Source organism: Excalfactoria chinensis, chromosome 6, assembly GCF_039878825.1.
Source record: "Excalfactoria chinensis isolate bCotChi1 chromosome 6, bCotChi1.hap2, whole genome shotgun sequence".
Taxonomy (NCBI): Eukaryota; Metazoa; Chordata; class Aves; order Galliformes; family Phasianidae; genus Excalfactoria; species Excalfactoria chinensis.
In genome coordinates, this window is record NC_092830.1 from 14,655,863 (window position 1) to 14,680,962 (window position 25,100).

The 25,100-nt window shown below is 48.1% G+C and overlaps 2 protein-coding genes across 7 annotated transcripts; one reads left to right on the forward strand and one right to left on the reverse strand.

Annotated features, from left to right (window-relative positions):
* Nucleotides 1-1,585: 1,585 nt before the first annotated feature.
* On the forward strand, nt 1,586-15,751 carry MACROH2A2 (macroH2A.2 histone). 6 transcript variants are annotated; one of them, XM_072339954.1, is made up of 9 exons: nt 1,586-1,746; nt 4,855-5,087; nt 9,640-9,746; nt 10,313-10,510; nt 11,138-11,248; nt 11,915-12,014; nt 12,360-12,449; nt 14,026-14,200; nt 15,026-15,751. In XM_072339954.1, the coding sequence occupies exons 2-9, from the start codon at nt 4,916-4,918 to the stop codon at nt 15,189-15,191; spliced, it is 1,119 nt and encodes a 372-aa protein (XP_072196055.1). In that variant the 5' UTR covers nt 1,586-1,746; nt 4,855-4,915; the 3' UTR covers nt 15,192-15,751. The 6 variants fall into 6 exon arrangements, with proteins under 6 accessions (XP_072196055.1, XP_072196057.1, XP_072196053.1 ...); XM_072339956.1 differs by lacking the exon at nt 1,586-1,746 and adding an exon at nt 2,100-2,193; XM_072339952.1 differs by lacking the exon at nt 1,586-1,746 and adding an exon at nt 2,182-2,307.
* A 348-nt stretch (nt 15,752-16,099) lies between these two features.
* AIFM2 (AIF family member 2) lies at nt 16,100-21,139 on the reverse strand. Its single transcript, XM_072339951.1, has 8 exons — nt 20,839-21,139; nt 20,030-20,145; nt 18,922-19,041; nt 18,748-18,840; nt 18,355-18,463; nt 17,990-18,142; nt 17,246-17,446; nt 16,100-16,547 (listed from the first exon to the last, which is right to left on the reverse strand). Exons 1-8 carry the CDS (start codon nt 21,011-21,013, stop codon nt 16,393-16,395), a joined length of 1,122 nt encoding a protein of 373 aa, XP_072196052.1. The 5' UTR covers nt 21,014-21,139; the 3' UTR covers nt 16,100-16,392.
* Between the last annotated feature and the right edge of the window lie 3,961 nt (nt 21,140-25,100).

The window sequence follows — 25,100 nt, forward strand, 5'->3', positions numbered from 1 at the left end:
GAGAATAAAACCCTATAGATTATTCCCAAATTGAATACAGTATTTCCTCTTTATTTCTTTTCTTTCCTCCTCAGTATTTCTGAAGATATTGTTGTCAGTCCAATCACACACTCCTCTTTTAATAATAGTCTATGAAAAGAGAGTTCTCCAAAAAAATGAGGATTTAGCTTCTCTGTTCTGCTGAGCCACTCGCTGTGCACAACCTACCAGCACCATAAAGCCACACACACAGCGGAGGGTGGAGGAGGAAAGGCTCCAAATGGAAAAAGCAAAGTCTCGACAGAAATATGGATTACTTGCAGAACTCAGTTATTTCACACACTATCTACTGCCATAATATATACGCGCATCAATTCTGATTGTATTAGGCTATCCTAATGACATGACAACATTTGTCCTGATCTGATAAAGCTCTCGGATCATGTACATCTCTGAGTCAGAGCTTTCAGAGAACCTGACATCAGTGCACCGCCAGGGCTTCCCTGGATGCCCACCAGCTTAAGCAAGAGTGAGGCCATAGCTTTCAGTTCCGACGTTATGAAATATTCATTGCTACGTTCGAGATATAACAGCTTCTGTCCAAAAGCGAGGGTGCCATAAACAGGCTGTGCTTCTGCTCGCTGGTGAGTGAGGCAGTCAGCAGTCTATAACTGCTCTGTCAATAGATAGGTTGTTTATTTTGACAAAGTAACAGCCGGTATTTGTGCTCGGAAATCAACCGGCAGATGGTCTTTGCATAACCTAGCAAGGGCAGTCTCCACAAGCTCTCAATCCAACGCTGTCCATTTTCTGCCTGAGGAATGCCAGTTGTTAACAGTTTTCCCCCAATGACTAGATCTAACAGACCCAAACACAGAACTATCCCAACCAACAACCCTGGGAGGTCGGTCATCCTCTTCACAGCAGGAATGGTGGAGAGAACCACCTTCATCACGTTCTCACCGTGTAGCGCATGCAACCCCATTGCTTGCTGCTTTTTGCTTGTGTCTCAGCTCAGCACAGAACTGGAGCTAAATGCACTTGGATCCTCGTTTACAAAAAGACATGAACCTTCGCCATCCCACTACAGCAATAGGATGGTGCCCCATATGTCCACCAGTAAAGCTGCAGTCAGAGGTTCCCATCTCCAGTGCTTCCATCCTAACAGCCCTGTACAGACAAGCACGCAAGGAGGAGAAAGAGAACCCCCTTGAGGTCGGGCTGTAATGAAAAACCACTCCTCATTACGCATCATATTCTGGGCCCAGAGTGTGGGGAAAAGAAGCGATTCCGAAGCATTAAAGCACAGGTGGACAGTTCTGGTAGAACAACTTGCTTTATTTCCATCCTAAGGACTGCCAAGCCCAGCAGTTGTGGGCAGAGCACCTCCGTAGGATCGCAGTGCCCGGCTGACACCAGTCACACCCTTTTCCTTTGGAAGACAGTGAGGTCCACAACATACATAACCCAGTGGAACTCCTTACAGCTCAAACCCCTCACGGAGCACAATTGCACAGGGGCACAAGCGTTTCCTCCGGCAGATCCAAGCCCCGGCTCCAGCCCCCAACCCTCGGTGTGTTTTCCAGCAACAAAGAGATTGCTGGATGCACGGGTGTCTCCATGGCCGCACTGGAGCCACCTGCTCAGCGCTGTGCCTTCCCTGCAGGCCCCCAGCAGCACCCAGGAGAAGGCAGCGTGCGGTGTTCGCGCACGGATGACACCAGCACCTCGCTATACGCAAGGCTCTCCCCGAGATCACTCGTGGAGGTGCGTTAAGGAGCCCGTTCGCACGTCCGATCGCTTCGGCATCGCCGACAGCCGTCAGACTCGCTACGCAAGCGCTTAGGGCGTAGCGGAAAGGTCTCCCGGCCGCACAACGGCGGGGAGGAATAAAAGCGGGCCCCGCGCTTGCAGTCAGCCGGCAGCCCGGCGGTAGTCGCGGCCGTGCGGCCCGCAGCCGAGGCGCTCCCGCGACACAAAGAGCGCCGGGTCCCTTTGTTCGGGAGGCGGCCGGGGCTCCGGTCGGGCCCGCTGCCCGCAGCCCGGCGGGGGAGGAGGAGGCGGCGGCGGCGGCGGCCCTGGGGCCCGGGGAGGGCGGCGGCGAGAGGGGGGCTGCAGCGGGGCCGGGGACTGACTCCTCCTAGAGGCGGTATGCGGCGGGAGGAAACCCCTGCCACCCCCCTCGAGAGGAGCCGCCGCCATCGCCATCCCAACGTACGGCACGGGCGGGGAGCGGCGGCTGAGGCGGAGCGAGCGGGGGCCGGGGGGGGGGGGGGGGCGGCGAGAGACGGAGCGCGGCACGCCGAGAGGAGGCGGCGGGAGCGGCAGGTGAGGGGCGGCGCGGGGCCGCGGGCGGCACTTCTCCCCGCGCCGGAACAGCCCGCCTCCGTCGTTCCTTTCTCCGCGCCGGGAGCGGAATGGCGGCGGCGGCACCGAGGGGAGCGACGGCCGCGGGGCGGCCGCTGGGGCGGTAGAGGGCGAAAGGCCTCCCCGGGGCAGCCGCGGCGCGGTGAGGTCCGGCGCTTCCCGTTCCGGCCGCCGCCGCCGCCCCTCGGCGGGCGAAGCGACGCGGCGGCGGGAGGGAACCGAGGGGGGGCGGCGGCGGGGGAGGGAGGGGGGCGTGCGCGCGGGAAAGCGGCGGCCGCGCCTCCCCGCCGCCGCGCCGTACAGCGCGTGCGCGTCGCCGGCCAACGGGAGCGCTCGGCCCGGCCCGCGCGCAGGTGGGGCCGGAGCTCCGGCCAATCAGGGGGCGGGGCGGGCGCGCGGCGCGCGTGCTAACGGTCAGCGCCGCCTCGGAGCCGCCCCGGTGGGCGTCGTGTGGGGCGGGGCGGGGCTGCGGGACCCGGGGGGGGGAGCAGGAACGAGCTGCCGGCCGCGTGTGCGGGGAGCGACGGCTGCGGGCCGGGAGCAGCGGGAACGAGGCAGAGCTCTCTGCGACACGCGCGAGGAAACCGCTTCTGGGCTCTGGAGAGGGTTTGGCTCCAGGAAGGCCTGGCTTGCTGAAGTCTGCGTTATTTCCTTTGTGTTGTAGAGATCCGGTGGCCGCTCCGTCCCCGGTAGCGATAGGAGGATGCTGGTGTTGTGGTTCTGTAGGTGTGAGGCGTGACCAGTTAGGGGGTGGAAGTACTAATTGCTTTACGTTGCCCAAGCCCGGTGATGCGGTGTTAGCCACGTGTAGGTGCAGCTCTTCCAACGCACTGAGGGCGGACTTTGAGTAAACGCCGCGGTGATGGCTTTATGGGGGACTTTAGTTTATAAGGGCGAACCCAGAGACGGCGCATCGGTTGGCAGTGAAGGAGTTGGTGTGGGTGGACTCGAGTGCCTTTCAGCTGATGGGCTCTCCGCGTTTAATTGCATCACCTGATGAGAACAGCTGGGGCAGCCTTGGTGGGTTCAGATGGGTGCGTGGTGTAGCTGTGTCAGGGTGAGGTGCTGAGCATCCCCCCGCTAAGCCCTGCCTGTGGGAGACGTGAGCCAGCAAGGCCCTCTGGTGTGAAACTGTGCACGTGTTTCTGCTCTGATAACAACAGTATTTGGAAAAGCGCCTGGGGAAACCAAAGGCTGCCTTGAGAGTAGGGGAAGAGGTGATGGGTGAGACTCGCAGAGGCTGAGGAAGCAACTTGAAGGCAGAAGAATGAGCCAAATATGTTTAATTGCACACAGAAGCGCATGCATTGTAACGGCGTGCCCTGGAGCGGTGTGCTTTGTTATACAAACATGTTTTGGTTTTCTATCAGATCAAGCACAACCCAAGTATTGTCTGTGCTTGGAAACCTCATGATGTTTGCTTTTTGTATTTCATTCCTTTTCTTCCCATTGATTTTCAAGCAAATGGGATTTGGGCTACTGCAGCAAATATACGCGAGGCATTAACTTAATACAACTTGGATGCGCGATCCTCAGTAGCATATTCCTTTGGAACAGAATGCTGCCTGCAGCTGGTCTGTCTTACACAACCTCTCACTCCCACATAAATGCAATTAATGCATTGCTTGGGAAATGCTGTCACTGAGAGCTGCTTGAAGTGGTCATTGCCTTTTGATCCACACCTGCAAGTGGCAGTTTATGAGCTTGTTTATCACCCCCTGGCAATCCCAGGCTGGCAGTGCTCAGAGAACTCCAAATGGGATGATGAGCGACGTAAGTTTTGCTGTGTCCGTGTCTGGTAGGTTTGCTGGTTTAATCTTTTCCGACTTGTGTTGGAATTGTGTTGTAATTTTTCTTACTGCATGTGATATATTACGTGGGTGACAGATGGGGATGCACCAGGGTTGTATGGACCGCTGCAGACCTTGTGGTAGTTGGGATTTCCTTGACATCACGAGCAGAACCAGCATTCAGGTCAGATTGTTGTGGGCACCTATCCTTGGATTTGACTGTCCGTGATAAGCTGGCTTCAGTGAGTGTCTGAGATGAGTGACCCTCTGTGTAGAACCCATTTGTCATAAGCTCCTCACTGAATTCAGAGGAGCGAATGTTGATCTGCTGTGTTGTAACAAAGACCATAATTAGACCCTGAGCAGTGACCAAAATGGAACTAAAAGCAAGTTTTGGAAACAGTTAATCAAGCAACAGGGGAGCCATTAAGAGTGAAAACTGCTCTGCTCTTCAAGACCACTGGCATGTTAAGGTGATGGGGCTGGCTCCAGGTTTGTCACTTGTTTATATGGAAAAGCAAGGAGAAAACAAGATTTATTTTTGTTTCTCCTTTGTACAGCCTGGAGTGGCTCTTGATGCAGGGGGAAAAGGCCTTCAGAAGGCTCAGCTCAGCCTGTGTTTGGGTTTGTTTTGTTTCCTTCTGGAAGAATGAGATGATGATGTTTAAAGATGTTCCTCACATGCTGAGCACCGATCCTGTTTCTTTTTCTCTTGCAGCTGTCAGCTTGGAGCAAGGGAATAAGGATCGCTAGCAAACTGAAAAGCACAAAGCTGCAAGATGTCAGGCCGCAGTGGGAAGAAGAAAATGTCCAAGCTGTCACGCTCCAGCAGGGCAGGTGTTATTTTCCCCGTGGGGAGGATGATGCGCTACTTAAAGAAAGGAACATACAAGTACCGGATAGGTGTTGGAGCACCGGTTTACATGGCAGCTGTCATAGAGTATCTAGCAGGTAAACAGAGAGCCTGATACTGGAGGTGCTGGGCGTGCACAGTGTCTATGGGATGAGATGTGAGTGTGCTCAGCACCTCTGAGAGGTGCAGGACATGTTGATGTTGGCTTAAAATGCTCACAACGATGAATTGCTTCTGGAAGTGGCTGAGGATGGAAATTCTCTCCGTCAGAGGTGTGATGCTCGGTCACTGGTTGGAAGGGTTGCCCTGTGAACCTCCTTAGTTAAGTGTGGAGAACAGCTCCTTACCAAATTGTTACAACACCTGGTGGAGAGAGGAGACTAGTTCGAGTTGCTTATGAGTTACAGATCAAGACTGAGGTGCATTAGAGAATCTCCAGCTCCTTTAGGAGTTAAGTATGGAGCTTGTTTTAAAACAAAACAGAATTGAAATCCAAGATGCTGAGCGTATCTCCTTCTGCTTTTTGTGTAACACTATGTGAGAGCTGACGTGTTTGTATTTTCCACTTGTCTTCCTTCATAGAGTAGTTCTAAATGATTCTGAAGGAGACCTTTCCCTTCATAACAAATATACGTGTGTTTGTAGTTGCACAGTCCCATTTCATGCATTAGAAATCAAACCTTCCAACTGCAGGAATCGCTCTCTCAGTGGAGCTGGTGCAGTTGTGTGCTTCAAGGGATATCCATGGCTTACAGAGCTTCCATGAGTGCCTGCAACATTGTGTCTACTCAGGAAAATGCTAGATACATAGGCTTCTCAGAAGCAGGCCGAACTGTTTTATTTTGCATGTTAAGGCATTTGTAAGAACTTTTTGTGGAGCTGATGCTTACGAGATAAGAATGTTGACATTAGAGACAGCTGAGGGTGAATCTGTTTAGTGGGGAGGATTGAACGGAGGACTGGGATAATAACTGACAGAGGGTGTCTGAACAGCAAGATGCAGCACTGGAGAGCAAGTTGGAAAAACAAGGACTGGGAGAAGGGAGGTGCTGCTGGTGAAGAGCTTAGCAAGTAAGACCAAGTCTGAGAAGAGTAGATGGGGCAGGAAGGAAGATGGTCCAGGAAGGAAGCTGAGATAGAAGTGTCAGGTGTAGGTTGCCCAGGGAAGGTGAATGGGCAGGGAAGCAATCATGGTTGGGAAATGGACAGGGTGGATGAGGCAGGAGGTGCCAGCTTGGACCAGAGCTGTCTGGTGTCTGTACAGAACATAGGATGGACTCTTCCAGCAGTATTCAGCCATGTCTGTGGTTTGTCAGTAGCTTGAAGTCCTGAGCCTCTTGACTGGCAACATCCAGTGGTGTGCATACACCCTGAGCATCCTCATCCCAGCCACCATGCGGTCTGTCTTTTGGCTTTGGGATGCGTTCTGTGTACCACTAGATGCCCCTTTTCCTTTGCAAGGAGGGTTATAGCTGCAGCCCATAGCTGTTACTAATGCTGAACTTGAGGCTTGGCTTATCAGCTCCATTGTAAAAGTGCCAGCAGTCAGTACAGTGCATCTTGAGAAGAGTTCCTTCTTAGCTCGACTAATTAGCTAATGTGAGAAAGATCTTATTGGGGATCTAAAGCTTTTTTTTTTTTTTAAAATCTCTCTATCTAATTGAAAAGTCATATTGCAAAAGTGCAACTTAATTCCTATCCAGAAGCTTGTGGTTACTGGATAGGAATTAGGAATTGCTAGTTGGGCTCCACTGCCTTCAGAATCAAAAATCCATGCAGAATTGACCTCAGTCTCATTGGGTTTATAGACTTCGCAACACATGTGTGCCAGCGTGGGTATGGCTGACTTTAGTCATCATCATCTGAGTCAAACATCATTTGAATGTGTCCTGTAGTGTACCTTACCAAAATGTAGGCAGAGAATTCAGGCAGCTCTTGCTTAAGAAGCAGAAGAAATATGAGTGGCATGCTGGTGAGAGGAGCTGACAACACCAGCGATGCTTCCTCCTTCAGAAGGCATCAGCTGGCATGATCCTCGGTCAGGTTGTACTCATCTGCTGTCAAGAGACAAACTGAGCAGATATTTCTCCACTCGCGAATGGACAGAGAACTCCATCTGGTGCCTCTTTTCAGGCCAGAGGTGTTACAGGCAGATTTGTATGTGGTAGAGTTACAGGAACTGTCAGAACTTATCTTGAAGGGGAAGTGTCTGAAATCCTTCCACTTCTGTGATCACTAGTTGTTTAGCTTCCTTATCAGTCCAACTGAGTGCTTCAGAAAAGTAGGCTGGGCTCAACTGGATGTGCAGCTTTGGCTTGAGTGAGATGCTTTTAGTTCCCACGTGTTCCAAATCTCTTTTTTTTCCTGTGTGTCACAGGGAAAGAAGATGGAATCCCATTCAGGTTGTAGGTTGGCTGCTGCTTTTATTGGTTGTAAAACAGTTAGGTTCTTTCCTAGTCCTGAGCCCGAATCAAACAGGGAGAAAAGCATCTAGTAAAAAGACTTAAAACATCTTTTGGGGTCCGCTTATGCAAGTCTAAGATCCAAACACAGTAATGCTCAGTATATTGTACTGTCTGTTAGTCAAGAGTCCAAGCAACTCCTTGATTTTAAATGCAGATAATGTGATCCCCTACATCTAAGCTTTAATCATGCGTGTGTTGTGTGCAGACAAGGAGCAGTGAAAATCTGAAGTTACACTTCCAATGTAAAGTCATCCTATGTGGATTTTGAATCTTAAGGGAAGAAAGGTTATTTCTAGCTTTTTCTTTATAGATCTAGCTTTAATTCTTAATGCTGTTGAGGCATAAAGTAAGATATGTCTGAGAACATCCAGATCCCGATTTCAAGAGAGCTTGCTGTAGTGTAGGGCCTTACTGTGGGAGTTACATTCTCAAACGACTGTCTCTGTAGAGCTGAGATGACCTCAGCTGTCAGTGATGCTTCTGCTGGAAATGTGAAACAGTTTCTTTAGGGATCTGTTCTTACCAGTGGAGGATGTGATAGCTGCAGCCTCCAGATTTAATGGTTCTGGTCTGTTGTTTTTGCAAGTGCCTTTTTGTATTCTTAAGGCTTTGAGTCCCTGCCTCTGTTCTGAAGCCTCCAGCATTAGAGAAATAGGCATATAGAGAATTATTAGAAGGAGCCAAGGCAATTATTTACCTATGCAAATAACTGGCATCCCTTGATAAGTTATTTATATGCATACTCTGCAGTCTGCCCTACATCATCTCCGCCTTGGATCCCCTTCTTCCTGGTGTCCTATGGTAGATGGAAAGTGTCTGGCATTTGAGTGTTCTGCGTTTTTTGCTCTCAACATTAGGCAGAGGACATTTGAATGCACCATCAGGATGCTGCTGGCCAAAGGACCCAGAACCTGGGGGAGTGGGGTGAGCACACGGTTAGCAGGATGTGCTTATTGTTGGCACATCTGAAAGAACTTCAGTTACCACACAGGTAAGTATGTCTCATTGTTTCTTTGTCTTCCTGCTGCGGTTTTTCATCTGCTGTCAGCATAAATCTGCAAAACCTGCTGGAGAAGTATGGGTCTCTTTTCTTGCTCTATGCTGGTCTGCACACTGGATGGCAATTTGTTCCTGCTGTCTGCTACTGCATTAGCTCTGCTGGTAGAGGTCAGGGATCCAAAAGCTCCAGCCCTGCAGCCCCACGGCCTGTAGTCTTAAACAATGGCTTTTACATCTAACAGTCAGTTACGTGTGCTCTGTAGGAGTAAAGCTGGATGACAAGGATGCACTTCTCGCTGAGAGAAACTGGAAGCTGGTCTCTTTCCCGTAAACCCAGAGCTAAACCTCTTGTTGAAATCCTCTGGATTTTAGCTTGAGAGCGTTAGGTGGATTCCCATGAGATTTTTCACGGAAATTCTTCAAATAGTTACAGTTCTTTGTGTAATTGATTAAATGGGAGTAAGACACCTTCAGCAGAACATTGATAAGCTGTAACTTTTTTTACCCATATTGTTGACAAAGCCAAGACAGGAGCACTGTCCCAGGAGGCAGAGGAAACTTCCTACCAAGTAGTTCTTATATTGAAGCTCTTATGTTGTCTCTCTGCTTGCATCAAAGTCAAACCTTTCGTATCTTGTTTTGACATAAAGCTTCTCACAGATCTTCAATGCCCTTTAATGCAAAATCGCAGCATTGCCTGGCTAGTTTGTTGGCTTTCCAAGTATCTCTTTAAATGCACCTCAGTCTTTGTCTAACTTGGTCCTGAGAATCCTTGCTGTTTTGTCAGAACTGTCTGAAGTAGGTTTGGGGTTTCACTGCATGCTTTGCTGTTTTGTTGTTGCAGGTCTCTTGCTAAATTTTGGACTGCTTATGTACATTTGTTTTTGTTCTTTTTATTACTTGAAAGAGGACTCTGGCACGAGACTTGTAAAGAATGCTATGTGAACCAAACTTAGTGTATTTTCCGCTAACTATCCTTCAGGGAATTAGGGAGGACAAATGATTTTATGTAAGTTTACAAATATTTTGTCATTTGTTATCCGTGTTTCTGTGTCAAAGATCACTGAAATGGGGAAATACCCCTGGAAAGGTCAATGGATATTGAAAAGGAACGTGGAAAGTGTATGAAGGGTGCACGCAAGTTGCATTTTTTTATTACTCCCTTTTGTCTCACTGCTTCTTGCAGCTGAAATTCTAGAGCTGGCAGGAAATGCGGCAAGAGACAACAAGAAAGGAAGAATTGCCCCCAGACACATCCTCCTGGCAGTAGCAAATGACGAAGAGCTGAATCAGGTACTACTCTCTTGCACTGCAGTGTGAGGGTTGGATGCTATAGCATGAACTTGATGATCTCTAGTACTTATAAAAAATATGCTACATAGACAACATGTTTCCAGAAGCTGTAGAAGTGTGTGTTATCTGCTGTACTGTGAGGCACATCTTGGAGAGGGCCTGGTTCACTCTCTGGTGTAGCTGCATCCAGGACTGCATCCCTTTCCATATGCCCGAGTCCCATTAGCACATAGACCGTTGTTTGACTCTGAGGATTGACTGTGGAATACTTCTGCATGCCTGCAGGTGCATGTCTCCTCTTGCCTTCATCTGCTGCTTGTGAGTCACACAGATATGCAGAAAGACTGCGAGACTGAACGTAGAGCAACAGTTCTCTGAGAGATGCTGACCGATTTCACTGGGACATGCTAGATTTTTCTCTCTTAGTGGGGTTTTCTTCTGATACACACAGCACGTTGCTTTAGGAAGTGTGGGCTGTACCTGTCTGTAGTGCAGTCAGCAAACATTGCTTGAGTGCAGACAAAGAGAATCCATAAAACGTTCCTTTGCTCCACTTTTCCTTGCAGTTGCTAAAAGGTGTGACTATAGCAAGTGGGGGGGTCCTGCCCAGAATTCAGCCAGAGCTTCTAGCCAAGAAACGGGGTGCCAAAGGCAAATCTGAGACGATCCTTTCCCCTGCTCCTGAGAAGAAGGGAAGGAAATCCATGGTGAGCAAAAAGAGTGGGAAGAAAACAAAGTCTAACAAGGCCCGGACGCCTAAAAAGGTAAGCCTGGGGCATTACAGTATTTCTGTAATGAATTCCCATAACAGAAACCTTTAAAACTTAAGAGGAAACTAATGATTCATAATGATTCTATACGATTCTATACCATTTTGTCACTCCAGCTGTTTGTATGGAGGTGTGGTGGCTCACTCCTGCAAATAGGAATGGAGATCTGATTCGTTAGCTGAATTTATTTCTTTTACATGATTTTTTTCCCCCTTCAGATTGGAGCATTTGATTTGGTTGCTGTTTGATTTAGTATGAGCTCCGTTTTGTTAGCAGTAAAACCAGACAGTAGTGCACACAACCATCCATAAATACAACCTTAATTATCAGAAAAATCACAGATGGAGGGGTGTGCCCTCAACTCTTAATATGTTTACAAACATATGTAGTGCCTCACAAGTACCACTAATGTTTTAACATTTCATTTAACGTCTTACAAACAGTGAAGGCTTCTGTTGTTAGATATTGTTTGGGGAATAAAAAGCTATGAGTAACGTGTGATGAAATTTGTCATACCTGATTAAACCTGTCCATTACTGGATAATGGTAGGCACTGATTTTTTTTCCTTTAAGATTTCTTATTTATTTGCATCCTCCTCCCTCCCCACCCCCCACAATTAGAATAAACAGAAGGACAATGAAAAGGAAGGAGCTTCAAATTCAACATCTGAAGATGGGCCTGGGGATGGTTTCACCATCTTGTCCTCCAAGAGCCTTGTGCCAGGACAGAAGGTAACGCAAATTAGAATATAACCGAAATGGAGCCTAGCGTAAACAGAATGTTGCTTTAGATCTATCAGCAGTAAAAAAAATCTTCTCCACCTTCTTCCTTAGTGATCCTAAATGTAAGGCCAGAACTCACTTAAATCATGGGTGTGGGAGAAGGTCTCAAAAACTTGTCTGCAGATAAATGATTCATGAGAGCAGTGCTGGCCAACTTTTCTTCTCTAGAGATCCAAACTGATTAATTTCATGGCTCAACCTATAGCAGAGTTCAATTTGGACTTGGCTGCACTGTGTCTAGCATAGTTTCAAACCAGGTTTAACATCCTAGGCTATTTATTATTTATAAGAGGCTATTTTTATTTATTTTGCTTAAAACCCTCCTCCTCTTCTATACTCACAAAGAAGGAGAGTTTTTTAAGAGTTTCCACAGTCAGTGTTTCTTTTTCAAAGCGTGATGCTAGAACATGAATCCAATAGCAGTACGTGGAGCTGGCATCTCAGTTATGGGTGTATCATGATGCAGCCTGAGCAATGTGCATGCTAAAGGCTAAAAATCAGAATCGGACTTATTGAATACAGTAAAACTGCAAACTGTGAGTCCAGCCCCTTTTTTGATAAGAAAATATTTCACACTTATTACTATTTTGATGATTTCTACTCTTATCCTTGCAGCTTTCTCTGACGCAGAGTGACATCAGCCATATTGGCTCCATGAAAGTAGAAGGCATCGTTCACCCCACAACTGCTGAAATAGACCTCAAGGAGGAAATAGGTGAGGCTGTGCTGCACACAGACAAAGCAGCTCTAAAATTGGCTTTTTGGATCATTGTTTTATGTAATCATTTGAGAAGTGATTTCAGGAAAGTGCTGGGATGTGTATGTTGAGTAGTAGTACTGCTCTTAACTGTTTTAATCATAAGCCAGGGGAAATGTCCTTACAGATTTTTCTAAATCAGTAATAAGTAAACTTTGTACTAAACATAAACACAGCTGCTGCTCATAGAGAAAAACATGTATGTGCACAATGTTTTTTCTCTCAGATCACATGGAGTTGTTGGTTTGGTTTTCTTTTGCTGGGAATGCAAAGACAAGGCCTTCTTACTCTGTGTCCTTGCAGGCAAAGCTTTGGAAAAGGCAGGAGGGAAAGAGTTTTTAGAAACAGTGAAGGAGCTTCGCAAGTCTCAAGGACCTTTGGAAGTTGCTGAAGGTAAAAAAATATATATAATATAATATATATATAATGTGCTCAGTTGGAAATGTCATCCTGTATATTCTTTTCTCTTGATGTTCTAACCTGTTCTTGATTACATATGTGCCTTTGCTTATGTGATGAAAGTGTTTCTGTTTCTTCCCTTAAGTTGTTGCTGGTATGGACAGCCTGTTTGAGGACAGGGAGTTGAGGGGGAAAGGAAGAGGAGTAGGATACCTTTGTGCTGTGTACATCCTGTCTTTGTGCTTTGAAGCACCACCGTAAGTTCCAGCAGGCAATTCCTGTCTGTGGGAGTCTGAAAGTTAAGGGAAACTTATGCTTTCACCTCTGTGCCATCTTTCCTCTCCTATTTGCACCACATTTCTTAGTGAGAATTAGAGACAGCTCTCAGCCTAACCTATGAGCTGTATGAACAACAGTAATTTATAAATTATTCTTCTTTATACTATACAACCAAAGCAAGTACCTTACTTTGCACACAAATAAAGGTAGAAGTGATATAATCACAGAAACTAGGATGTGTTTTGAAGAGCAGTTGGTGCTCTTCTCCCAGGCGTTACAGCTACATTATTGAAATACAAATTACAAAGGAGCTAGGAAATAGATTCCTTTTAACTAGTTCCAGGAAAGAAGATCTTAGCCTAATGGATGGAAAATTGTACTCTGTCAGACAAGTACTGTTGTGTTGGTATGTTTAAAGTTACCACTTCCACTGGTTTTGAGGCAAATAATAATAAAAGGAGTTTTATCATTGGAGATCTACTGCAAACACTTGAGCTCCGGCCCAACAGGCCTTGAATTCAAGTGCTGTTCACGGGATACCTGTGTTGTTTTCAGTCACTTTTTCTTTATGGTCGAAGTTCTTCTCTTCTGCTTGAAATTTAAGGAGCACAGTGAAGCAGTAGGTAGAATTCCTTTGTGAGGGTAGACAGGGAACTAGAAACACATTCTTTACTTTTTGGATATCAATTGTACACTTAATTTCTGGGTGTTCAACCCAAGATTCCCCAAGGCCCAGATTTTAGAAGTGCTAACTTCAAATTGGACACAACTGGTGGATGCTTTCAGTAGCCATCTTTGATCTTTCAGAGCATTGTCTGAAATGGCCTAGCTGTGAAGGAGGTCTGGATATTACTCCCTAATGCTCTGGAACTGTAATGATGATGCAGGATTTACTCGGAGCATTCAGATGAGGCTGTGACAGCATTGCAGAAATGGCTGTTGGGGAATTAACGATGCAGAGTTCAGGACAAGGTTTCAAGCGTTTGCATATTAAAGAGAGTGCCTGGATGAGAGAGCCTTTAAACATCACTGAATAACTGTTAATCAAACGAACCCTGGGTTCATCGGTCCTCAAAGAAATAATAATTGATCACATGAGTAATGACAGTACAAATGTATGATTGCGAATGAATCGTTGTGGCTTGCTTTAATTCCCATTGGATTTCTTTTGAAGAGGTAATGTCACGAAGAAGGATTGAGATGGTTGAATAGATTGAAATGACTTGATTGAGAAGTTTTTGCAAGGTGGTTTCTATTCAGAACTAATTGTTATGTTTTTCATTTGTGGTAGCTGCGCTTACTCAGTCCAGCGGGTTAGCAGCAAAGTTTGTCATCCACTGTCACATCCCACAGTGGGGTTCGGACAAGTGCGAAGAGCAGCTTGAAGAGACCATCAAGAACTGCTTAACAGCCGCAGAAGACAAGAAGTTGAAGTCTGTGGCTTTCCCCCCTTTCCCCAGTGGCAGGTATGGCTTTTCCTGTGTAAGAGGATTCTGCTTTGTGTAATGATTGTGTAATGAGCTACCAGAGCTGCTGCTGCGATAGAAAGCCTTGATGGAGGGAAATTAGCTAACTCTCAGGAGAGCTGTGTTTTCTGTTACAAGTAATTTCCATTCTTCTGCTCTGGGCCTGTACCATCTCCAGTTTTACGTCCCTTCATTTCACTGCGATGAATGTTACTAAAACTCTACTGATGTTAATAAGATTACACTGGCATCATAATGAAGTTAAATAACAGTGATGCAACAGGAGCCAGGTGAATGGGAGGTCTTTACTTAGCTCATCCCAGGAGAATACATTAAGCAAGCTAGTCACATGCATGCTTTCTTTCAAAAGAAAACCACACGTTCTTAAATATAGTTTGACTTTAAAAAGGCCACTTTCAGACCATGCTTGACTAAGAAATCCAAAGCTGTTTTTTTTTGGTGTGGGTTTTTTCTGTGCCTGTTTTTTGTTTGTTTTTGCTTTGTTTTGGTTCTTGCTCTTGTTTCTTTAAAAGCTGGTACGTTGCTAATCTTGCTTGGTCTCTGATTATGAGAAATTATACAGAAGCCTCACCAACGCAGAGGTTGTTCTTTCATGATGGTGTTTGTGTGTCTAGGATTAATTTGAAATGTAATCACTGATTTCTTAGTTAACTTCGGGGCTTACTTAAAACTGCAGCTAACGCTGTCGTAACAGCAGGCTGTAGTGAGTACATCTAAGCTTTGTGCCTTTCGGCATCACGTGTGTATAATGCTTGTGCAGGTGACTGATGCTCTCTTGTTTTGTTTTCTTCCCCGATCACATAGAAACTGCTTCCCAAAACAGACAGTGGCCCAGGTGACTCTCAGAGCTATTTCCACCCATTTCGATGGCACCAGCTCTTCTTCCCTGAAGAACATTTACTTTCTGCTCTTCGACAGTGAAAGTATTGGCATCTACGTGCAAGAAATGGCCAAGCTAGACGCTAAGTAGCAACAGCAGCCAAATGAAACTTTATTTTTCAACAAACTTGAGTAGCATTAAAAGCATTAGAGGTGGGTTTTATTTTTTCAATGTGGTGAGGAGGGGGAGTGGTAGTAGTGTGATGTGTTGTGACTTGATGAAGAGCTGTGACTAGAGATGAGAGGGGTTTAGTCTGATTTCTTCATGCTGTCAGCATCTTCTAGCCCTTTGTGCCACCTTCAGCAATTGAGTTACCATCTCTTTTCAGGAGTTTTAGTGTCCCTTGTTACTTTAGTTTAGGAGTTTATAAAGAGTAACTTCATTTTAGATTTGTAGTGATGAAGTTTTCATGCACACACTTTAGAGAAAGCTCTTAAAAATGTTCTGCTCCCTTTTCTCCTCCCTTGAGAAGGTGGATGTTAAAACTTTTCCTCCAGCCCACGGTGGCGGGGAAAGAGATATTAGAAGTGATGCATGAGGAGCTTCTGTTCTGCTTTTTACTCACAATTATCTCTGTAATTACTGAGAGTATTTCATGGTGATTTTTTGTTTGTTTTATAAGAAAAAAAGAAAAAAGATTTCTCAAGTGTCATTATTGTTATGAACCTCATTTTGCTCTGAAAATTTCTCACCTCAGAGGGGGGAAAAAAAAAAACCCAGCAGCATCCGAAACCGAATACTTACTGTAGCACACTTAGTACATGAGTAACCAGCTCCTGGCAGAAGTGTAGTGCCATGACATAATTAAAGCTGTTGTGGAGAGGCTGGCACAAAGATGCATTATATTCTGTTGAGTTCCAGCATTACTGAAGCCTTTTCAGGGCTTTAGGCAGGCTTTCCACCGGCAGTGTAGCCAAGTAATACACAGAGACTTTTTAGAAGCTACAGTAGAGAAAGCCAGGAAAAAACACACATAATAAAGAAGCCACTAACATATTGAAAACCATAGTGTTTATTGTTCCAAATTAAGGTAAACCAGGTTTCTTGCCCAGAGCAGTCTCAACAGAGGATGAAAAAAAAACAACAGCCCTTCCTTTGTTAAGATGAGAACTTTAGTGCTGATTAACTTGGAAAGTGCCTCTTGCCCCATTACAGTAACGCTCCTTTAATGCATTAAGCTGAAGCAGCTTCAGGAAGTGCTGCAGGAGCCAGCAACTCTCTAAGCAATAAAAGTGCACCTTCACCTTCTTCCAGTGGTTGAATTCCTTGCTAGTTTATTTCTGATCCCCTATTAAGAGGGCATTGTCTGTCCCATCGTCTTCCAGCTCTTGGAAACAAACAGGTCCCGACTTTTAGCAATGGTCACTAGGAGGCGTCCCACGTAGTATCCGTTCACCTGGCCTACACCATCGTTCTTACCCATTGAAAGCAGGAATGTTAGTGATCCTGGAAAGAGGAGGCAGAAGTTCAAAGTTACCGATTTCACTGCTAAATACTGAATGCTGCATATACAGAGCCACTGTCTGTTCAGGCTCTCCTGTTGTGATGGAGCTGCACAATGGAGGACCCTCCTTCCAAGAGGCAGACAGCAAAACTGAAGTAGAAGAAAAGATGTAAGTAGACATTTAAAAACATTTAAAAACCAAACGTTTGCCCAGGTATCTTCCATTCAGGTGGAGCAGCTTTCTCAGAGTAGTTACAGTATTTTCAAATGAGTTGCTTATCAGTGAGACTCATCACCTAGCTAGAATTACTTTTTAGACTAAACTTTTCACTTTGTTTGTGTTATAGTTTAAGGGGAGAAGGGAGGAGAGTCAAGTCCTCTCCTTGTTCCTAGGATTTGATTGGATGGTAAGCAACTTAAAGGAACCAAGTCTGATGAATGGCTGAAACCAACCTCTATATTTATCAGAAAGACAGTAGTGAAGAGAGGACATGTTGTGTACACAGACTGACACAGGTAATCAACTTCTACAGTGTCTTTGGCAAGACCTAAGATGAAGCCTAAGCTATAAGCCTCTATAGCCAACCCCAGCTGTGGGTTCCTTCACCTCTAATTAGTATCCCAGACAAGTTCTAAGGCAGCTGTTCCCTGTAGAAAAGCAGCTCAACTGCTAAGGCCAAGCGCTAAGAGATTATGTTACCTGGTTGGTAGGTTTTAAGCGGCTTGTGTGTCAAGCTGTTGATGATGTTTGACACCACAATGTTGGCATGCAGCCCAGCGTGGTATGCCATCTTTGGTTCCTTCAGGTTTGCACAGTCCCCAATGGCGTAGATGTTGTCATAGCCTTCCAGCTGGAGGTGCTTGTTAACGTTTAAAGCTCCATTACTCGCCAGTTTGTCTCCTGTTTGGTGAAACAGTAAGTTTTGAGAAAGCTTGGTGTTGTGTGCTATGGCCTGAGACCCTAAGACGCCATTGTTATCAATGTGTCACTGACACTAAGTGAAGGGTTAAGTTTTTTTTCACCCTTTTTTTCCACATGTGAGGCAAGAGATGCTTTCTCTCTTGGAAAAGGTAATTATTAACATTCTGATGAGTGAGTCATTCTTTGATGTTTCAGTGGAAACATGGAATGATTAGCAGCTACCATACACAGCCTGAGGGAGGGCCGAATAAGGATGAAATCCTGCCCTTGGCAGAAGGATTTACCATTGACTTCTAGGTGTAATCTGCCTGGTGCTGGACAAGGGCACTAACATTCCTTGGAGGTATTAGCAAAAGGAGCTGGGGAAGACTGAGTGCCTTGTCACGTGTATGTTTCTGAAGGTCACATTTCATAGCTAAGTATTTAATTTGATGTTAGGGCTTTTGCTATGTCATTAAATACTCAAGCAGAAGACGCTGAGGACCTGCAATGCTTCTTCCTGTGCAGCAGCTTTTCACTTACCAAATGCCGTGGCGTATGCTGAGGAGTTAATCTTTATCCCTGTGCACAGGACCACCATATCAACAACAACCTCTGTGCCCTTTTCTGTCCTTACTACCATGTCCTTCTGGAACTGGTTCATTGTGAGGTTTTCCACGTTGCTGACCTTCTCACCTGTTGTGATAGAGAGCCCTGGGTCACAGACCTTTACTCAGCTGCTGTTTCCAGCTAGCCCAGATGTATCCAGAGAAACAGGAATTCAAGGGAGCCATGCTTAGTCCCAAGAAATTAAATGGGGCCATCAAAAAAGAGATGCTGTGGCCAAAGGAAGAGCAGCTTGGAGAGTGTCAGAGTCTATGTCTTCAAAGGCATTGTTAAGTACATACTTAACAGGAGGCGCACTCCTTTCCTGAGCAGAATCTCTTTCACCTCCTGACGGACGCTTTCTAGCAGTTCTACATCAGCTAGTGCAATTTTTGAGTGAATGAGGGTGACCTGTTGGCAACAAAACAGCAAATGGGCATATGGGAACAGGATGGGACGCCCTGCATGTGGGAGCAACAACAGACAGCTTTCTTACACCCTGCCTAACGACCAGGGAGACTAAGCTTGAAGAAGGGCATCTCGTGCCAACAGTTGCAAGTAATGCACTACAGGTTGCTCTTAGATGAGAAGGCATTGCCTGGAACCTCCTGCCTTACAGTGATCTTGAATATCTCCAGGAGGACCATGGAAGAACAGCTTCAGAAACAAGTGAAACGTAACTGATGTGTTGCTACCTCTTTGGCTGGGTATTCTGTTTTGATCTCTGCAGCCATCTCGACTCCAGCAGCACCGCCTCCCACCACCACGATGCGCTCAGATTTCTCAATCTTGAAATAAAGAGGAAACTGATGTTATTCAACTCAAACTAAGGCAAGCGATGCTTCCTCAGAAAGACGCTGGTCCCTCACCTCCTTAACCATGTCTTCATAGGTCTGGATGGCACTTTCCATGTCAATGACTTTGTTGAACTTCCCAGGGAATGGTCCATCACTGCCAGTTGCAAGAATGAGGTGGGAGTAGTGAAGTTCCTAAAGGGGCGAAGGGTTGAACAGGATGTTAGACCTTTCACAATGAAAGCCTAAAACACAGCTGTTGCTTCCTAGGTACTATTTACTCATTCCTTCTCCTCTAGCCCACGCTGATAAATGGGAAAGTATTTGCTGCTGTCAGAAAGTGGCTCTAGGAAGAGATCTAGTCCAGCTGAAGCCATATAACTGCCTTCCTCAGGGTCTGAGAGGCACACTGATCTTCAGCTGGGCCCAGTTCTGTGAAGAATCTGCTAGAAGCTTACAGAAAATAATGTGATCCCTGTGCCAGTCTCTGAGGTTGTCATTACAGCTGAGTGCTGAGCTCAGAGTCCAGAGGGGCACAAGCACATGTTGACTTCTCTCCTTCACTCCCTTCTGAATAGAGGTGAGATGCTCTGGCTGAAAGAAGTTCCCAGAGCTGTTGCCAATATTTGCTTGCTTTTTTTTTTCCCCACTGTGGTTAGATAAGGATCTGAGCTCCAGGGTTAATAGAGCTCCAAATCCAACCTTGTGAATAAAAGCTTATCAGCACTAGATGGGATGGAGTGTTTACAGCACGCCCACAATTCAGCACAACCCTAGGCTACTAATCTTGGCTAGAGGAGATTGTGCTGTTCCATGCAAGAAGGGGAAGATAGTCTGTTTCCAAGCACAACAAGGATGATTAAATGCCATGCTATTAGCAGACACAGCTTTTAGGTTTTGGAAGAGATGGTTGGGGGCCTGCTTTTCTCTTTGACAGTTCTCCATAGGAGGCCACTGTTTTCATTCCTCAGTGCCTGTCCAAAGGGCCTGTGCTGTGGCTTGTTTGGGATCAGGTATTTCAGCCAAAGGTGAGGGTTAGATCAAAACAGGTGAGCTCTGAGCCCAGGGCACCGGATGGAGCAGGTTCATTTGCTTAGCTGACCCGCACTGTAGGAGATACGGTACCCAAACTAATTCCAGGTAAGGCAGCCAAGCTACCACAACAAGGTACGGCATCACCCACCTCGCCATCGCTGAGCAGGACCTGCTGCCTCTCGGGGTCTATGCCCACCACCTTGCCTTGTCGGAAGCTGTCGCCAAAGGTGGTGGAGTAGGAGATGAAAGTCTTTCTGGCAAATCCTGCGGTAAGAAAAGGGAATAGAGATCTCCCTCCATGGAAGTTAACAGACCCTCTTTCGTCCTTCCCTCAAGAAGCACTGCATGCAGCTGTGAGTGCGGGATGGGCCCTTACCGTGTGCTCTCTGCCCTGAACTCCAGGGCCTTTCCCTTGGAGCTGGTGATAAAGTCAGCTCTGCGGAGATCAGGTGACAACCCCAGCTACACTGTTTTGTCTCCCTGCATACAATCTCTTACTGATTTGCCAGCTAGTGCTCCCAGGCCCTGCAGGCAGGGTTTTTCCTGCTTGGATCAAGCTTTTGATGTCATTTTGGTGCTTATTCCCAGTCTCAAATGTGACATTTCCCCCTCTAAATCCCCAGCTCCTGCAGTGGGGAGGTAATGCTCGACCCCCTTCCCCCCCTCCCCCCAGTATGAGCCACACACAGGAAGCCATCCCCTGCCCTTCCACTTAGGGTGCGTTTACTTCACCCAACTTCTCAAAGAAAGAAAACATATATATAGGACCGTCCAAATATTACTTCCTTTTCCTGCAGCCCAGGGGATCGGGGTAGTGCAGACAGCGTGTGGGTTATCCCAGCACCACGTCATTCATTATACTGTCATCAGACGGGGGCAGGGGAGGCACTGAGCGCATCTCCCCCTCGCACTGAGCTACCGCAACGGGGAACACGCCAACAGCACCGCCCGGCTTACCGCTCTCCACGGAAGCCCGGAGGGCAGCGACGTTGTGGTGGAAAGCATCTCTCATGTCCACCAGCACGAAAGGGACGGCCCAGGACTTGAGCTGGCTGGCGGCCGCGATGCCACCAAAGCCGCCGCCGACGATGACGACGCGCACGGAGTCGTCCACGGACAGCCTGGAGCCCATGGCAGCCGGTGGGGCTCGGCCAGGATGAGAGGCAGAAGTGCTTGCGTGGGCAGGAGGCCGAGGCCGTCGGGCGCTGAGCTTTGGGAAGGGGCGAGGGGAGCAGCGTTCTGCCCGCCCCGTGACTCAGCGCTGCGTGAGATGGGCGGGTCGTGCGGGGCCGAGCGGAGCCGAGCGGAGCTGAGAGCTCCGTCCGGCACGGGGCAGGAGCCAAAAAGAGGCTTTTGTTTTGCTTCCGAAAGCTGATGAAGAGCGGGAGCTGTCTGCGTACGCCTTGTCCTTTGTCAGCTGTGAGCGCTGGTTAAATGGGTGTCGCTTCAGTGCCCCTTTTAGGATGGCTGGCTTGTCGGGAAAACCGCATACGGGCTGGGACTGCGGGGCGGGTGGGTGATGCCCGCTGGATGGCTCGTCCCTGCATCCAGAGAGAGTTCCTGCAGACAGAAAGGATGGGGAGTAAGAGAGGGACTGCGGAAGGACGAGCCCAGCATCGCTGTGCTGGACATAGCGGGATGGTAGGAGGGGTTGCAGGCAAAAGGACATCCAGACCCCGCTGTTCTGCAGGACAGGAGCTGCCTCCAAAGACTTTGGGTCCTGTGGCATTCCAGATAAATATAGCCGGGTAAATATAGCTGCCGCGTACGCTGCCGCACTGTGAGTCAGCGGGGCTGCCCCACGTAACGCACGCTGGCTTGGAGGCCACGTCTACCCCTCAGTCCTTCAGCCCTGTCAAAGCAACCCCCTTCCAATCACACGAATAGGGGAGGGATGGAGGAATTGGCATCTTTGGCCCCGGAGCTGAGCAATGTGCCCGCCAGCCGGCTTGGACTGCGGGCCGCAGGTAAACCAGGAGCACAAAATCCCGACCCTGCTCACACGCCGGAATGGAGCGGCACCGTGCGGGATCGCTGCGGGGATGCTGTGAGGGCTGCGGCCGCCAGAGGGTGCAGGCGGCCCGGCCGCGGGCAGCGCTGGCTGCGCTCTGCTGGTCCTAAAGCAAATACCTTAGCCCTGCCTCGGAGGCAAAGCAAAATGCTACCAGAGGCTTGTTTTTCCTCTTCTTGCCTTCAAATCAAGGTAGAACCAGTTGGGGACGGCCCTCTGCGCTCAGGTGCAATTTCTGCCCCCGGGCAAGGGGGGAGGTCGGGTGAGCCCAATGTTACACCAGAAGATCAAGGCCACCTTTCATAAGAAGGGGAAATCATCGGAGCCGGTGAGCTGGAGATGCACCAACAAGACAAGGCCAGCGGTACAGACAGGGCCCAAAGCAAACTACAGTGGTAAAAGGAGCCTTTGTGAACGCTTTAGGAACCTGGTGTCCAACCTCCGGCAAACGGGAAGAAAATACGAGTGCTCGACAGAGTGTGGTTGGAGGGAGTTCTCTGTGCACAGGTGTGTGCTCAGCATTGGCTAACATGTTGTTTGATGGTGTTTATCTGGCTGTCTGCAAGCAGGCAACTGCAGAAAGAGTCAACCAGTGTCAGAGAGGGTTTTGTCTTCTGCCAGCGACCCGCATGGCAAAGGCTCTTGTAGCGATGGCACTCTTCTACCCTGAAGATGTGACAGGACCAGTGAGTTAGCATGGCATCTCCTGAGGTTCTCTGTTATGGCACGGGGGATGAGACATGCAAGGGAGAGGATCTGCCCCTCTGCTTTGTGTTGGGAGACCTCAGCTGGAGCACTGCATCCAGATGGGGAGTCCTCAGTACAGAAGAGATACTGAATTGTGGCCAGAGGAGGGCCACAAACATGACCCAAGGGATGGAACACCTCCCTGAGAGGACAGGCTGAGAGCTGGGGCTGTGCAGCCTGAAGAAGAAAAGGCTCATAGCAGCCTGTCAGTATTGAAACAGGGGCTGTAAGAAAGGATAGACTCCTTAGCAGGGTCTGTTGTGATAGGACAAGGAGAAATGGTTTCAAACCAGAACAAGGGAGATTTACAGTGGATATAAGGAGGAAGTGTTTTACAACAAGGACGGTGATGCAGTGGCACAAGTGGCCCAGAGGGGTGGGGGGAGTCACCATCCCTGGAGGCGCTGCAGAGCCATGGGGATGTGGCACTGAGGGATGTGGGCAGTGGGAGTCGGCTGGGTGAGCTGAGAGGGCTTTTCCAACCTCATTGATTCTGTGATTCTTTGGCTCTATGTGGGAGAGACATCAAACGCATCCCTTGCAAACACAGAGAGCAAACAGCTAATTCAGGACTTAATGATAAATATCGAAGATATCGAACTCTGTGAGGGTCTCTGCTGCAGCTTGGGGTGGGATCAGGTTAATCCAGGGCAAAGAATTGCCTGGAAAAACCATTTCAGACTAGATTCTGTCTGCTCTTAAACATCAACAGTGGCTGGTTTTTTTACCTTGTAAGTAAAATTTGCTTTTAACAAAAATCAACAAGGCCCTGTTTTATTTATTCTGTCTCTAACCAACCTCAGTGACCTCAGCTGGAGAAGACCAGCCACTGCCCACTTCCCATCAACCACCGCCCTCAGCACCATGGGCACCTTGTGCTGGTCAGGTCGGACAGCACAGCTACCTGTACTTATATAAGGAGCAAAGCCTGTCTTAGCTCTGGATGTGAGTACCCAGGCTCATGTGGACACTTTGGGGGTGTGGAGCATGGGCTCTCCTGTCCCCTGGGGGAAGCCCTGCTACCAAAAGCCCCAGTGAAAAGCCTTTGGTTTTCACATGCTGTGCTTCTTCACAGCCCCTTTTCACAGCGATGCCATTCGGCAGGTGCAAAGAGCAGCTTGGTCAGCTTTGTCCAGCTGGGACATCCCTGGCCGGGCCCTGCTCCCACAGGTTAGGGGTTTCACCCCCTCCCACCCATCCCAGGATTTCATTGCAATGAAAGCACGGCATATAATAAAACCATGTCCTTAATAGCATCAGTCTCGCAGACAGGCAGCCTTTGTCCGAAGGTGTAATTACAGAATAAATATGGGATGCAGACCAAGAAATACGGTCTGGTCAGGCATGCAGCCTCTTAAAGAAAAACCAAAAAAACCACCCAAAAACACAACAGAACACAAGGCTGTCATTTAATGCTGAATGTCCACGTCTGCAGCCCCCAGCCCCCTTACCATTAGGTACGATCTCATTCCCTGGTGGTGTTTCTTGCTGAATGAGGTTTCTCCCAAACCTCTGCCCTTCGTGATGTGGGGAAGGACCGGAGTGAGGTCCTGCTTGCTGCTTTAGCCTCGGAGGAGCCACGTGTCTGTCCCAGAGCGCCTGGCACCACACAGTGCAAATTCCATGCGGGTGTCATGGCTACATGTGTTTAATGAGAGCAATTAGTCATCATGAAAATCCACATGGGTTGGGGGCACGTTTTCTTTATGTCCTATGACATTTTTGAGTGGAAGCTGGAGGGTGTCCAGGAAGAAATGCTGCTGCTCAGCTGGAAGGGGCAGGCTGGAGCCAGGCAGTGCCGTGCTGCAGGTGAGAGGGGCTGGACCTGCTCCCTGACTTACATCAGCATGGTTCACCCGGCCCTGCTCTGCACACCCCTCAGTTTGCCCACCTGTCTGCCTTCTCCATGCACAGTGGGACTGGGCTGAGGACACTGGGGCCCTTCTGAAACCCCATTTCTGGGTCTGTCAGTCAGAGATGCTTTTACCTTGTGCTACGAGTCATTTAAACTGTTTATTTGCTTCACAGAAGCCCAGGCTAAAGCAGCAGGTACCCTTACATGGAGGCAAGCACAGAAAGGACTTTGTTGGAGCCTAAATAGCCTTCCTCTGCTGTTTGCTCTTGGGAGTTTAAAGCTCTGCTCCTCCAGCTCCGCTCCTCTGCGCACTCCCAACCACCCACAAAAGGGGCTGCTTGTTTGCATTCCCCCTGCTTTGTGTTGTGGCAGTGTCCTTGCCGTGCCAACAGCTCAGTGGCAGCACACAGCGCTCCCATCCCAGCGTGCAGCTGTGGGATGTGCCTCCGATCCCAGCACCCCGCCGCCTTCCCAGCAGGAAGCTCCCAAACAAAACACCATTCACTGAGGAAGCCGGGTTGCCCCTTGTGCTGGGAGCTTTGTGTGTGGGGGGTGGGTGAGCAGACCAACCCACCTAAATGCATGCATTGCATGTAAAAATCCCTG

Bases quoted from the DNA above. Each gene is read 5' to 3' on its own strand.
- AIFM2 (XM_072339951.1), bottom strand. From the start codon at position 21,013: ATGGGCTCCAGGCTGTCCGTGGACGACTCCGTGCGCGTCGTCATCGTC. The intron at 18,841-18,921 runs GTGAGGGACCAG...CTTTATTTCAAG, and splicing joins ATGAAGACATGGTTAAGGAG to ATTGAGAAATCTGAGCGCAT. The intron at 18,143-18,354 runs GTATGTACTTAA...CTATCACAACAG, and splicing joins AGGAGTGCGCCTCCTGTTAA to GTGAGAAGGTCAGCAACGTG.
- MACROH2A2 (XM_072339954.1), top strand. From the start codon at position 4,916: ATGTCAGGCCGCAGTGGGAAGAAGAAAATGTCCAAGCTGTCACGCTCC. The intron at 9,747-10,312 runs GTACTACTCTCT...TTTTCCTTGCAG, and splicing joins ATGACGAAGAGCTGAATCAG to TTGCTAAAAGGTGTGACTAT. The intron at 12,015-12,359 runs GTGAGGCTGTGC...GTGTCCTTGCAG, and splicing joins AGACCTCAAGGAGGAAATAG to GCAAAGCTTTGGAAAAGGCA.